This window comes from Lynx rufus, unplaced genomic scaffold (genome assembly GCF_022079265.1).
Source record: "Lynx rufus isolate CCGP_SWC_20201006 ecotype Redwood Valley unplaced genomic scaffold, mLynRuf1.p SCAF_7, whole genome shotgun sequence".
NCBI lineage: Eukaryota > Metazoa > Chordata > Mammalia > Carnivora > Felidae > Lynx > Lynx rufus.
Genome location: NW_025814889.1, coordinates 103,875,022 through 103,888,911, shown reverse-complemented (window position 1 = coordinate 103,888,911; position 13,890 = coordinate 103,875,022). Strand labels below are relative to the sequence as shown.

The window sequence follows — 13,890 nt, the reverse complement described above, 5'->3', positions numbered from 1 at the left end:
AGTGAAAAAATAGAGAGATAAATTATATACTGTCTGCGTGTTAGATTAAATGTGGCTACAAATTCATTCCTATTTCTTCCACTGAAAAGTAGAGTTTAATTTGCTTCTCAATGGTTCTGGACTGGCGTCAGTAGCTTCCTTGACCAGAAGAATGCTCTGGGACTTGCAGTGCTATGTCCTAAGAAGATTTGTAACCTCTGCCTGAGCCTCCTGGAACATATGCTGTGAAGGAGCCTAATTAGCCAGTCCAAATAGAGTGTTCTTAGGCAAATTATTAAACTCCTTAGCCTCAATTTCCTTATTTGCATAATGATAAGTACTTCATAATTACTAGTTGCTGCTTTATCATTAGTGCCCACTTAATCAATAATGAACTGAATTAAGTAGCATAAATGGAGATACAATTTGGCTTATTTTCCTCCTTATGAAGAATTATTTTGTAGGATTTTAACACTATAATAATGTTAATAGTAACTATTTGTAATCATCATTTAGCCCATTTTACAGATATGGCAAGTAAAAATTGAAAAGAGAGCAATACATTAATCATGCTAGACCTGGTTTAGACTTTAGATTAAATACTAGATCCTTTGCTCAGCAAATGCACCATATTAAACAACTAAATCACTAGTCAACTAAAATATCTGCAATCAGAATTCTTAAAGGAAATACACCTAGTGTTCTATGCTTTTTGTGATAATGTGGAAACATTCAGTGGTGATATTTTCATGGGGTTACTTTGCCACTTCAGCAGGGCCTTTCAGAAGTTACAAATAGCTGTGCTCTAATATCGTCCCCAGAAATACCACCTCTGAAAGTGATGGAATTAAATTACTACTTTAATCTAGTAACTGTTATAACCCCAAAGAGAGAATTTCAGGAAAAAAACACTCTCAGATTAAGTATTTGTAGGAATGCCATCTTAAAGAACTTGTGGGTATAACATAGCCACTAATTTTTATCTGACTTGCATCTTTCAAATGAGAAAATAAAAAACAAAACAAAACAAAATAAACAACAGGGGCACTTGTTGGGGTGAGCACTGGATGTTACATGCAAGCGATGAATCACTACATTCTATTCCTGAAATCATTATTACACTCCATGTTCACTAATTTGGATTTAAATTAAACAACCAAACAAACAAGAAAACAGGGGCAATCAAGACATCAAGACCCCTTGACTCATATAGCAGTTTACTTCCAAATAGCACTTCCCAGTTGCCATAACCTCACTCCCCACAGTTTTCCTCTGTAGCCCAGTAAGCTTGTGTTTTCAGGCATGAGGAGAAAGGAGTCTCCTTTTGACTCTGATTTCCTGAGAAGCTCCTCCCCAACAGGTTTGCAGATAGTAAAAGGAACATTCTCCGAGCTTCTAGAAATTTGACTGCTGGTTGTATTTTCCCACCAACTGAGATGGGTGGTCTGATAAAAGGTTAGTGACAGCCCAACTTTTCATTCTTGGGGACTTAGCGATGGCAAAATCCTGTCCTTGCTGGAATATGTTGCCAGAGTCACTTTTCACTCTCCCTCCCCTCTCCTGCCACCCCTCCCCCCCTTCTCAGAGAAGAGACTTCTCTGGGTCTGGACTACTGGAGACCCCATTCTTGAAGGTCTTTTGTCGAAAAAGTACATATGACTGTATACGATACGTTGTGCCAAGTTGTTTGCTGAGTAGACACCAGCCTTCGATGTTAGTACACTGGAAATGAGAATAATTGAGCGATCTGGCATGGAGAGTATTATGAAATCCAGACCACTAGAAAACTAAACATTTGGAAGCATTATAATTTTCACTGAGAGTATCAGAAACACTAACAAGTTATAGAAGTAATTAGAGTTCCGTGAGAAAGAAAGTTCATTTTCATTCTCTTGAATTAAAATTCCATGATGTTCTCTGCTTGCTTTTACTAAACGGAACAGGGGATGGCAATGTGTCTTAAAATTGAACTTAAAAAAAAAAAAAACCCAAGTCAATCTTTGGATGGTTCCTTTTATTCTAATTCTACTGAAAACAACAACAAATATCCAACCTCTCCCCAAAAGTATAAGAAAGAGAGGGAACTACTGCAGTGTCCAATGACGTAACTCAAACTTATACTGAAACCATGCATACGTATCTACCATACCTTCTTGAATTCTCTTCACCTTAAATCCCCACACCCCCGAAACCAAGGGTGAGGAAAGAGTTACCTGTGTGCTAAAAGTCAGCATCCATATCAGGGCATGATGCTCATGGTGACAGGTGGCTACATTATTTTCTGAACTCAGTCCTTTTCCTCTCCCTCTATGGAACTATTTCCATTCTTTTAAGCCTCATGGCTGGACAAGTGCAAGAAAAATCATATCAGAAACAAGGGAAAACCTTTCTGAGTAGAGTATAATTACCAGGCTCTAGCAAGGAGTCCAGTTGATTACTATATGCAACCACACCCTTAGCAATTTTAAACAAAAGTACAAATTAGAGGGTGAAGCAATTATCTCTTTTCTCTGTGAACAGTTACTTTAGAGGTTTTAAGGCTATTTCTTTTTTATCTCTCTCCATGGTAAACTTGTGAGAATTATCTCAATGATTGTCTCAACCTCATTTTCCACTTAGCTGTTCTGTTTTTTTTTTTATTTCAATTCTTGCTAAAGGATATTTAAAGTGATGAACACTAAAAATGCATGTGCACCATACACACACACACACACACACACACACACACACGATGATGAATAAAATCAAAAAGGCTGGGAAAGACAGAAGCCAATTGCAGTCTGCTTCACTTTACTGTAGTTTGTGTCAGTTTTCTTTTTTTTTCTTCTTTAAATGTTTATTTACTTATATTTGAGAGAGGGAGAGGGAGCTCAAGCAGGAGAGGGGCAGCGGGAGGGGGAAACAAAATCTGAAGCAAAGGAGCAAAGGCTCAGAGCTGTCAAAGCAGAGCCTGACGTGGGGCTCGAACTGACGAACTGTGAAATCATGGCCTGAGCCAAAGTCGGCTGCTTAAGGGTCTGAGCCACCCAGGTGTCCATAAGTTTTCTTATTCCAGAACTTAACAATAGAAAAAAGATCAGATCAATACTTTTAAATATTTTATTGACAATATTAACATATTAATGTATCAATATATTTTCAGGCAAGTAAAGTAAATATGATCTGATTCATGATTTCCAAAGTTTTCTAGGTGTTAAAATGATGTAATGTTCACTCTTGTCACTTAAACAAGTAGTCTTGTCCTGAACAACAACTTTCCCTCCATACACACACAATTTGACATTATGTGGCACAGTCTTAATATAAAGGAAACATTGTATTTCGTGGCCTCCCTTAAAATCTAATTAAAATAGAAATGTTCTCTTCACTTGTGACATCAACAGGTCCTAAATTGTGTCTATGAGATGGTAAACATTCAAATGTATCCACAAGCCAACTATTTTGGTATTTTCACACCCCGCACCCATTAAAAGATCTCATGTCAGTGACTGCTAATTCCATTAGGGGTGTTTTGTGTTGTTGTTGTTTTAAACATGAACAAAAATATTTCATTTAAGCCATTTTATTTATGGTGGAATTTCCAAAATTTCATATATCTTGAAACTATCCACAAAGTACTATTTTGTGCTTACATTAGAAAGAAGCATTCCTTATAAGAAAAGATCAAAATATATACCATTAGGCAGTATCATTATGTTTTTATTTAATACAATATCACCAAAGGGTTAATAAGAAAAACAAAAGTTAAATAGATTTAAAGTTTCCTGTAACTGATTTCCAGATGTTCTAATGTTTTAAAGAAAAAAAAAATAAAGATCTAACAGCAGACATAATATTTTGATAAGCAATATTTATAAAAAATATAAGTTAAGCATTGCAACAAGCTACCTTCAATGAATTGCCCCCTATCAGAAAAAATATTATTGGTACTATATCTCTAAAGCAAAGAAGGTGGTAAAGTAGAAGGAGGAGGAAAAGGAGGAGGAGAAGGATAAAGGAAATAAAGTATTAATTGCAATGGTGATTTTTTTTTAGTTAAATACACTTTCTTATAAAGTGGCAAAATAATATTTACAAATTTACAACTGCGAGGAAATCTTTATATATAAGTTGTCTTGCTTTTGACCTTTTTGGGCTTCCTTCCTCCTGTATAGTAGGCCCTCCTCATAGAACTGATCTAGACTACATTTTCAGTTCATAGCACATGATAAATGAGCCTGGAACTAGAGGCCCCCGGAGTTGCAGGCTGTGAATCCGTGCTGGCAACTAGGGAGGGAGAGGCTGGGTCCTGGAGAAGCACTCCAGGTTGCTCTGAGTTGGCGATTCGATCCACTATGCTGGATAAACAATCCAAGCTGGATAAGGTGCTTTTATCTGTGGTGTATACTAAGGATACAAGGAGAGAACCATTAAAAAAAAATCCCAAATAGAGACACTTGCTTACATAGCCCCTTAAACTATAGGTCAGCAACTTTGACACCCAGAGGTCAGGTGGTCATAGAAAGCCTGATGGAGAAATTTGCAATAAATATCTAACAATTCATGGAGATGAACATAGGGAGTGGAGAAGCCTCCCAGTTAAATTTCAAGCAAAAGTGCACATGTGTGTGAATCTGTTAGAGGGATTTTGGACAAAAGATAAGTACCTAATTTGCTGCACCAAAACCTCCCCATGAGAACCATCCCTTCTATTCCTTCCCCAGCACAGCTTGGAAGACCAGACTCTGCTTTGACAGGCTGAATTGTGACATTGAACTGTTTTTTTGTTTGTCTGTTTTTTTGTTTGTTTGTTTTTTTAACGCATCTTAAGTCCCACTTCTTACCATTTGGTACATCAGGACAATAGATGTTGTCAAAACTGCTGCTCTTTCTGGACCAGACAGGGCTGTTACACTCCGGCTATAATGCAAAACACAAAGGAAGTTTGTTTTCAGGTCTTGGCAAAAGATGCTCTGAGCTAGAGTGAGGTTGTTCTTGACCACCAGCTCTGCAAACTGACCACTCTCAACCACCTTCATTGCCTGGATTCAGGAGCCAAATTGTAAGGGCGCTGAGGTCAATCTCTGTGCTTGAAGAAGAGGAGAGCAGCAGCAAAGGGAAGAGGGAGGGGGTGGAATTCAGCAGCAATGTGCATTGGGTTAACCATGCAAAATGGATTGGAGTAGAAGGAAGCCACACTAATTCAGGGTGAGAACACTTTCCCAGGGCAAAAACACATTAAAACCTGGCAGCAATGGCACAAACGCCCTCTGAAAAGAATGCATCAACATCCCTTTCCAGCCAGGCCTCAGTGGAGCAGGGGCTGGGGCCATGTGGGCATTTCTCTCCATTTCGTCATTTAGTTACAACCTCTGGGGCAGTGGGAACTTCAGACAATTGCCTTTAGATATTTGTGTATGGTGGGTTCTACATGTGGCATAGTTTATAAAAAAGAAACTGAGCAATGGGGAAGACAGGTTATTGATCATTTGCAACCACCCATCTCATATGACAACCCTTCCCTACAATGTTCACCTAGAACCTGGGAGGAAGTCCAACTAAAATCCTGTTCAACAGCTGTTTCCGGCATCTTTCTAAATGGGGCACCTCTCTTCTGGCTTCCCCACCCCTATCCACCAATAACCATTGAATATTTGGTGGCCTCACCTGGTTTAAAGGAGACATAAGAATTTTTGGAAAAGACTGGGCTGACCAGTGCTATCTCTTACCATGCCGTCAGAGCAATTGGAGGTGGGGCTGGTGGGCTCAGAGCAACTCTGACCCGGCAGGCTGTAGTAGTTCTCCACCTGCTCCCTCAGCAGCTCCTGCAGGCTCTCGATGTAGCGGATGGCATTCCTGAGGATCTCCACCTTGGGCAGCCTCTGGTTGGGGTTGGTCGTGGTGCACCTCTTAAGCGTCTCGAAAGCCTGGTTGACCTTCTTCAGGCGTCTCCTCTCGCGCATGGTAGCAGCCTTCCGCCGATCCATGGTGGTAGACTTTCTCTTGCATGCTTTGCAAGCCCACATGAGGCAGTGGCCGGCCTGGTGGTGGCCTGTAGGTGCTCGCACGTGCTCGTCCTCGTCTGAGCCTTGCAGCTCTGGTTTATGCGCCCCGAAGGCAGCCCCTCGGGGCTCAAACTCATCCCCGAACTCGCCCTCGGGGGACGGGATGCAGGAGCCATCATAGAAGTACTCGGAAGGTGAGAACTGGCAGCCATCCATCACCTCCATCCTCCGCGGTGAAGCAAGTGGTGCACCTGGACAGCAGCGAGAGAGACCGGCGAGAACCGAGAGCCTGGCGCCGAGGCGGGCCTGCAAATCCCCGGCGGAGCTCCCTGGTCGGTTTCCCTGGTAATTAACAAGGGCAAACGCCTGGCGGCCTGGGTCGGATGTGCTGGGGTTGGGGCTCTTTATATATTCTTGGGGGAGGGAGGCCGGCCCCAGTGGCCAGGCAGTATTAGCATATCCCACCACAACCCCCGCAGGGGCTGTCTGGGCAAACCTCCGCCTTTTCTCTAGAGACAATTTGCTGTTTACAGCCCCTTTTGACGCTAATGGTTTTACTGCATTTCTGCCGGGGAGGGGGTGAGGGGGATCGCTCCCCAACCGGCTCACTCGCACTCTCTAGACTACCGAAACCAAGGGATCACTTAAACAGTGTCACTGAGTTGCTCCCACATTAAAAAAAAAAAAAAAATCAATAAATAAAACTCCCCACTGTCAGCTGACCTCAAAAGCCGAGCTGCCTTCCCAAACTTGGACGTGAGGAATTACCTTATTTTTAGGTGTTTGTTTCTACATGAACTTTCATTATCTCGGGAATTTTTTCAGTGTGTGGATTGAATAACGGGTGCTAAAAACTTGAAGCGACACTTTCAATCATGGAGTGAGTCTAGATTTTTAAAAATCTGCTCTGATCAGATGGTCACTTTATAGGCTCTATGTTATTGAAGGATGGGCAGGGAGGTTCCTTTTTTCCAGACAGGGTTCTACATGTCTGTTCATCTGAAAGGAGGTGGGCTCAAGGGCCAGGTGCCCAGGAACAGTCTTCCCTTCCTTCCCCCTTCTGCACGTGTTTACTGAGCGCCTCATCCTTCCTACCAGGCCTTTGCTAGACCCTGAGCCAGCCAAAGATCCACATTGACTATACTTCTGTGATTTGTATTCGAAGAAAGTGCGTTTTGGACGGCGACCTCTCTTTCCAGGGGCGCGCGTTTCCTTCCTCCTCTTTCTGCTCCGCCCTGCCATTTCGACAGACTAAACAGCCAAGCTGGGCTTTGGGGTCGCTAATTTTCTGCTTTCAGGCGAACTAACACCGTTACAGATGCATCCCAGCTGCCGGCACAGCAATCCTTCTCCGCCCGTGTAAAATTTCCAGTTCAGACCTTGAGCAACTTCATACACTTGGGCGACAAAAGCCTTCCAAAAAAGCAATCGCAGCGGGGGCTTTGGAACTTTGGTGGGTAGAAGAAGAGAGGGGAGGGCTGCCATTTAGGTGAGAATGAATCTATTTATTAATCGGCTGTTCCCATTGCCCCTCCACCCTTAACCAACTTCCAGATGCCTTGGAGTAGGGGCAGAAGGGGACGGTGCTGTTTATGTACAAGAAAAACCATCACTTAAGGTCTTAGTGGTCTTAAGTAGTCTGCAGTTTTGGACCAAGGCTTGCAGCCCCATTGAAATAGGAGGGACTGTTCTCATCTCCATGTTCAGCCATCCAGTCTAGTAAGTGTCGTGGCACCAAAGTGATGGGGAGGGGTGCTTTCTTCTATTACTTTTAAATAACATTATTTTCCTCAAGCAACCCTGGCTGGCTAATCCCATATCTTCAGGGATCAGAGAAGTGCTTTTGCTGGGTGAGGTCTGCTCTCCAAAGTGAAGTCTCTGAAAAATTCGGGCAGTAGAGTGACAGTCACTAAGGTTAGCTTCATGGTGCAGGGCTCTGCCCCCTTTCCCACGTTCATTCAACCATAAGACAGAGACACCACCCTCCCCCCACTCCCCCCTGAAAATCAAGGTCCCTTTCACACCAATGGGCTGCTTAATTGTCTGGCCAGTGGAAAATCCATCTGCAACTTATTTAGCACTATCAACAAGTGTATGCCTTTGAAATGAGTCAGGTACCAAGGTCTGTACTAGATGAAAGAGTCAAGTTCCTAAAGGACTGAAGACCATCCATACCGGTGGAAACATTGGAATGCATACACATTGCTACCTCTGAAATACAGTAGTGGGGAGATAACCTCACCCAGGAATTCTCGGCCAAGTCACAGAGGTTCTGGCCAGCAGCAATACTGGCACTTTCTTTGGCTATGTGGTACCGACGTTATGTGCAGATTTGGGCACAAATCAACTTGCACCTCAGGGTTTAAGTGGAAGATCTCCCACCTGTCAGGTGATTTCTTCACACCACGCATGTGCTTTGTCCCTAATCCCTCCGCGTGGGATGTTTGTAGCAAACACTTTATCAAGACTTTTGTCTTTGCCAAGCACTGTTCTCAACCCTTTCCTTGCGTTCATTCATTGGCTACTTTCGACGACTCTGTGGGAATTATTTGTTAGATCCATTTTTAAAAGACGCTAACGGAAGCTCAGGGCGTCGGTAGTTTGCCCCAGGGCACACAGGATTGGAACCGAACATCCAGCTCTCTAGACCTTGCGCTCCTAGAGGTGAATTTTGTTGGTTTTCTTAGGTCAATGCCGGCTCAGTGAGTGCGCTTGGAGCTCCAGAGCAGAAACTCGCAAAGGCTGGGTCCCTGACGTCTCTCCCTCAGCTCGGGGCCTGGGAAGATGCTGTCACTCAGGAGGCTCTGTCAGTAACGGTAGTTTCAGAGGTTAGGGCTGTCTTTGGTAAGGTGATCTCAAAACAAATTTACCAGAGTGCCGCGGGCGAGTGGAACTAAAGAAGCCGCGAAAACACTAGCGCCCGGCGGCTTAATGGGACCTGCTGGGGGGGGGGGGGGCTGCGGGGGGAGAACGGGGTCCGGGGTTGAGGACCCTTGGGACTCAAGCGCTGAAAATAGGATCTCAAAAACCAAAGTAAAAAATGACACAAAACTTTTAAGCCGCTGTCAATGGCGAGAGGCGAAGGAGAGAGGAACCAAACCAAAAACTAAACCCCCCAAACCCGGGACAGTATACGAAGAGGGAAGGAAGCCAGGGCCTGACAGATAGACGGCTGGGGTCCCCCAGTTCAGGAGAGGTTCTGCTGGGACATCGTGTAAGAGAAAATGAGAAACTGGGTGAGCCACACAGAGAAAAACAAGTTCTTGAGTGGGGAAACTGAACAAAGAACTATGAAAAAAATAAAAAAAAATCACTTAAAAAAGAGATCTTCTACTGATTGGGTGCTCTTTCTCAAAATCAGACTAGACTGACTTTTGTTCCTCATAGAAAAGAGTAAAAACACAATCTGTTTTCCATTCATCAGTGAAGTGGATTTTTTAGGTGCAGAGGAAGATTCCATTAATTTACTACATAACCAAGTTGTTAGAAATGACATTTCGACACTACTAGGAAAACCTTACAGTTTTACAGAAAGGTAAAAACCTTACAGAAGGGAAGAAAATTAAGCCATGCATGTTATTATAAATGTATGCCACCCAAGGTTCTAGTGAAGTATATAGATTATTAAATTTTTTTCCACTTGACATTCTGCAGGAAAATAAATGCATGCTTGATTTTCTTACAATTTAGATTTAGTAGGTTTTAATTGCATAGACCTTTAAGTGATCACCAATCTTTTTTTTAAGAACTTATTTTAGTTTAAGTATTATGGCAACAATCCTAGTGTTGATGGACAGACCCCACCAGCGAAACAATGCTCAGAGCTTCCTTTCCTAGTAAATTTTGCCTACCCTAGGAATTCTGCATTATTGAAAATTCTCCATGCTTCTCTCACTGAGAGAAACCAAATATACATGGAAAGATAAGTCCATTTCAATTCACTTCTGCCTCTGAGACCCTTAACAACTCCTGGACACCTCTAGTTGTTCTAGAGATTTGTGCTTATCATATATGACTTCACAATGTGCTAAACAATTTCAAACTGCTATTAGCTCTGGGAACGAGGCACACCTAAGTAAACACATTAGTACCTGCCAAAGCTGCTGGAAGAATTTGTGGAGAAGACAGCTGAGGAAGACATTGGCCTCTGCTTGAATTCGAAGACTCCCAGGAGAGATCAAAGGCCCACCGGAGGGACTTTGAGCAGTCTTGAGAGTAGAGAAAGGAGCCAGTTCCTGCAGCATTATCTCTGTTTCAGCAGCACATGGCATAGCCATTCTATCTCACAGGCCGACTCTGAACTAGGCTTGCCAAAAATCTCTTTTTCAGAACAAAACCTCTAGGACTGAGCATCATCTTTTGTTGGAGAAATGTCTTGATGGCTTGGCTCTTTGAGGAAGCACCACGTTATTCCTAATTTACTAATGCATTAGATTAGGAAATGAGATATTTCAAAGTTTAAAGATGAATATTTTTAAAATATTTTTTTCCCAGACAGGGTGTTCTGGGAGGAGAATTTTGAGATAAATGATTATATATATATATATATATATATATATATATATATATGGTGTGTGTGTATATATATATGGTGTGTGTGTATATATATATATATGGTGTGTATATATATATATATATATATGGTGTGTGTGTATATATATATATGGTGTGTATATATATATATATATATATATACATATATACATGGTGCTAAGAGAAAAGCACCAATGGAGAAATTGTAACTTTGAGTCAAAAATGTCTCAGTAAGGAGAGCGTTCACTTGAGTAACCCAAGACTTTTCTGCAGCCTCAATGGTAGTGGAGAACACTGAGTTCCAGCACCATGCTCCCGTCCCCCATACGTCTGAAGGGCTCTGAAAAAAATATATATGCAAATGAGTCCATTAGACATAAGTGAATTTCAACTATGTTCAGGGCTGGAATTCAATGATCCAGGTGTGACGATTAAAGTTAGTTTGAAAAAGCTGACATTTGGCCTTTTGTAAATTATTTCTCGGGTAATATAAAAAAGAAAATCACTCATTTTAAAAATATTTGATAACTTTATGCCTACCTCTGGAAAGAGGCTGTGTTTAAATCCCCAATTGCTTATCTTTACCAAGTTATTATATCTTGATTTTCTGCTTCCATGGCCCTGTTTGTTTTGGCTTTGGCCTTAGTAAAGATTATCATCATTAATATCAAATGAAAACACTTTAATTGCAAACACACCAAGGATTTCATTGGAAAGCCTAATATGTCAGCTATAGCAGTAGAGGTCACATGAAGTCTTTGGGAAATATTTGCTCTATTTAACGAAAAGACCTCTATAGGCAAAACTTATTCCAAACAATTTCTCAAGTTACCTAGCTAGGAGAGATAGAGAAGATTGGGTTTGCAAAGACTAAATAAAATCCATCAGCAAATAAAGTCCATGAATTGATAAAAAGCATTCTGCTGCTAAACAGTTTATAACACAGATCTTATTATAACTATATGTGCAGTCATAAAGTAAATTAGTGCACCTGGTCATTTATGATATTTGCTTTCAGTTGTGGCATGACTCTGTAGCACATATACATACCTATATTTTAGACACATCTTTATTATATTTTATATATAATATGTGATGTGTATATACATAGTATGTGTCTATATATGTATGTATATATGTATGTGTCCATATGTGTATGTACACACACATATATACATATGTGTACATATATACATACACATATAGACACACACTTGAAGGAAAAATCTATATCGATTCCCAGGAAGAAAAAAATCATAGATACATAATAAGCATGGCTAATGGATATACTAACCACCAAGATATATTCATATTCATACATGGTCTGATTGGATAATTTGAAATACTTTACCGCTTACCTCTAATTCAATTACTGCCCTAATTTGGGGTTCACTAGCTAATCACTCTTGAGAAAGAATGTTTGGAAAACAATTGTTAAAGAGAACCAATTATTCTAGACCATAAATGTTCTTTCTCATTTTCCAAGGCTTTTCTTTCAGGGTGCAGGGGGATTGAGAGATCAGGCTGGAAGCCCCTGATAGGTTCTGGCTCCAAGCCCTGGCTCTACACTTAAAATACAAGAACATCTCTGTTCCAAAGAATCCTTTTCTCAAAAGAAATAACAGTTTGTCTCCCACAAGTAGTTGTAGGATTATGACTCAATATGTAAAATACTAAGAATGAGTCATTCATATTGCTGATTTCAGTGTTATTAATACTTTCCCCAAATAGCGCCTGCAAGGTAGGAAACAGTAACTGAAGGAACTGTGGCTTTCGGTGGAAGAGAAGCCTCCTGATGGTCAATTTAGATTTACTAATGAAAAATAAAGAGGGCCGACGTTTAGTATTTATTTGGTGCTTTGCTTTGGCTAAGCAAGCCCTTGATTGTGTGTCACCTCAGTGAAATCTTCACACCCGCAGTTAGGCACTATTATTGTTGTCACGATTATTTTATAAATGAGAAAACGAGAAGAGAGGGGCTGGGATAGCCCAAGGCTACACGGTAGCAGCCTGGATTGAATCTAGGTAGTCAGTGCCCACAGAGACTCAGCCGTTTGCATCCAGGAACACTCCCACCTGCTTTTCCCAAACCTCTGGGAGAGATTATATATCGGTGTCAGTTTCCTCTATAAACCTTCCTGCACTTTACACGTATTCTAGGAGAAACTAAAATTATCCAGGTGCTCAGAAGACAGAGTAACCATGACTTGGAGAGGCCCTTGGAGCCAGAAAAGGGGCAAGATACCGCTCCATGCCTGCAGGGGGCGCTGTCTGTGGCGGTATCTGGAACTTCTGTGGTGCGCAACAGGAATGTCCAGACTGTAGTTAGGAAGCAAGGTTGGGTTGGGAAATATTGAATAGGATTTGATTTTCGCATTTGTAAATTTAGGCTAGCTGTAGGGAAAAAGAGGGAAGAAGTTAAGGGTGGAGATGGCTGTTGGAGGACGGTGGCATTTACAGAATGCAAGAAGTAGCAATTCCAAAGAAACGGCTTGGCCCTCCCCTCGGCTTCACTTCCCACTGTGATTCTTGGTGGTCGTTTCTTCCTGAAGTTACAGGATAAACAAACCTGGCACACGTTGTAAAATCCCGGCAGTGAGGAGCTCCTGGGGCTTCAAGACTCTCTGGGGCTTTGCTATTTGGTCCAGCTAAGAGGTTTCATGTGTGTTGTTGTTGTCTTTTGCCCTCAACCATTTAACCCTTCCCTCTCTTGGAGCAACCTGTCCTTCAGAGAGGCCTCCCCTACCTCAAGAGACAGATTGTTCCCTTCTTTTATCTTTCTATTTGCAAAACAAACTCGAGCCACACGGGGCCTCGAGGATATATTCCAGTCTTCTAACCATCAGTCTGGTTCAGGAAAACTAGGGAGGCTGGGAGGCCCGTGCCAGGCGTGGGTACCCCGGATGCACTTTTCTCCACGAAGGGCGGGGCCTGGAAAGTCAAGGGGGGACAGTAATTTGGACTAAATTAGCTAACGATCTTTTGAGGCAAATCAGAGTTTTTGTGTGGCTATTTCTTGCAACAGTGAGGTTTTACTGGATTGAAAATTCAGCAGTTAACTTTGGGTAAGTTAATCTCCCCCAGATCTCCACATATAGGACAGTTAAAACATGGGGGGAAAAATGCTGATAAAAGGAAAAAGGACCGATTCCTTCTGGATATTCTTCACTTTTAACCACAAGTGTTGGTCTATATGAGATAGAAAGGTGAACAGTTTAATTCAGACATAGGAAAACAATCTATTTTCCTCCCTTTAAATCAGCCTTTAAGAGAACATCCAAATAAATGGGGTGGTGTGGCGTCTAAATTAAAATAGGGCTTCTCTTTATTTAAGTGCACATTGTCCCAAACATACTTTTGAGTTCAATCAAATTAGGACCAACGTTGTTCAGAA

At 41.7% G+C, this 13,890-nt stretch overlaps 1 protein-coding gene across 1 annotated transcript; it reads right to left on the bottom strand.

The window, feature by feature from the left end:
• Positions 1-4,174: 4,174 nt before the first annotated feature.
• On the bottom strand, positions 4,175-6,188 carry MYF5 (myogenic factor 5). Its single transcript, XM_047065009.1, has 3 exons — positions 5,688-6,188; positions 4,803-4,878; positions 4,175-4,365 (listed from the first exon to the last, which is right to left on the bottom strand). Exons 1-3 carry the CDS (start codon positions 6,186-6,188, stop codon positions 4,175-4,177), a joined length of 768 nt encoding a protein of 255 aa, XP_046920965.1.
• Positions 6,189-13,890: the final 7,702 nt, after the last annotated feature.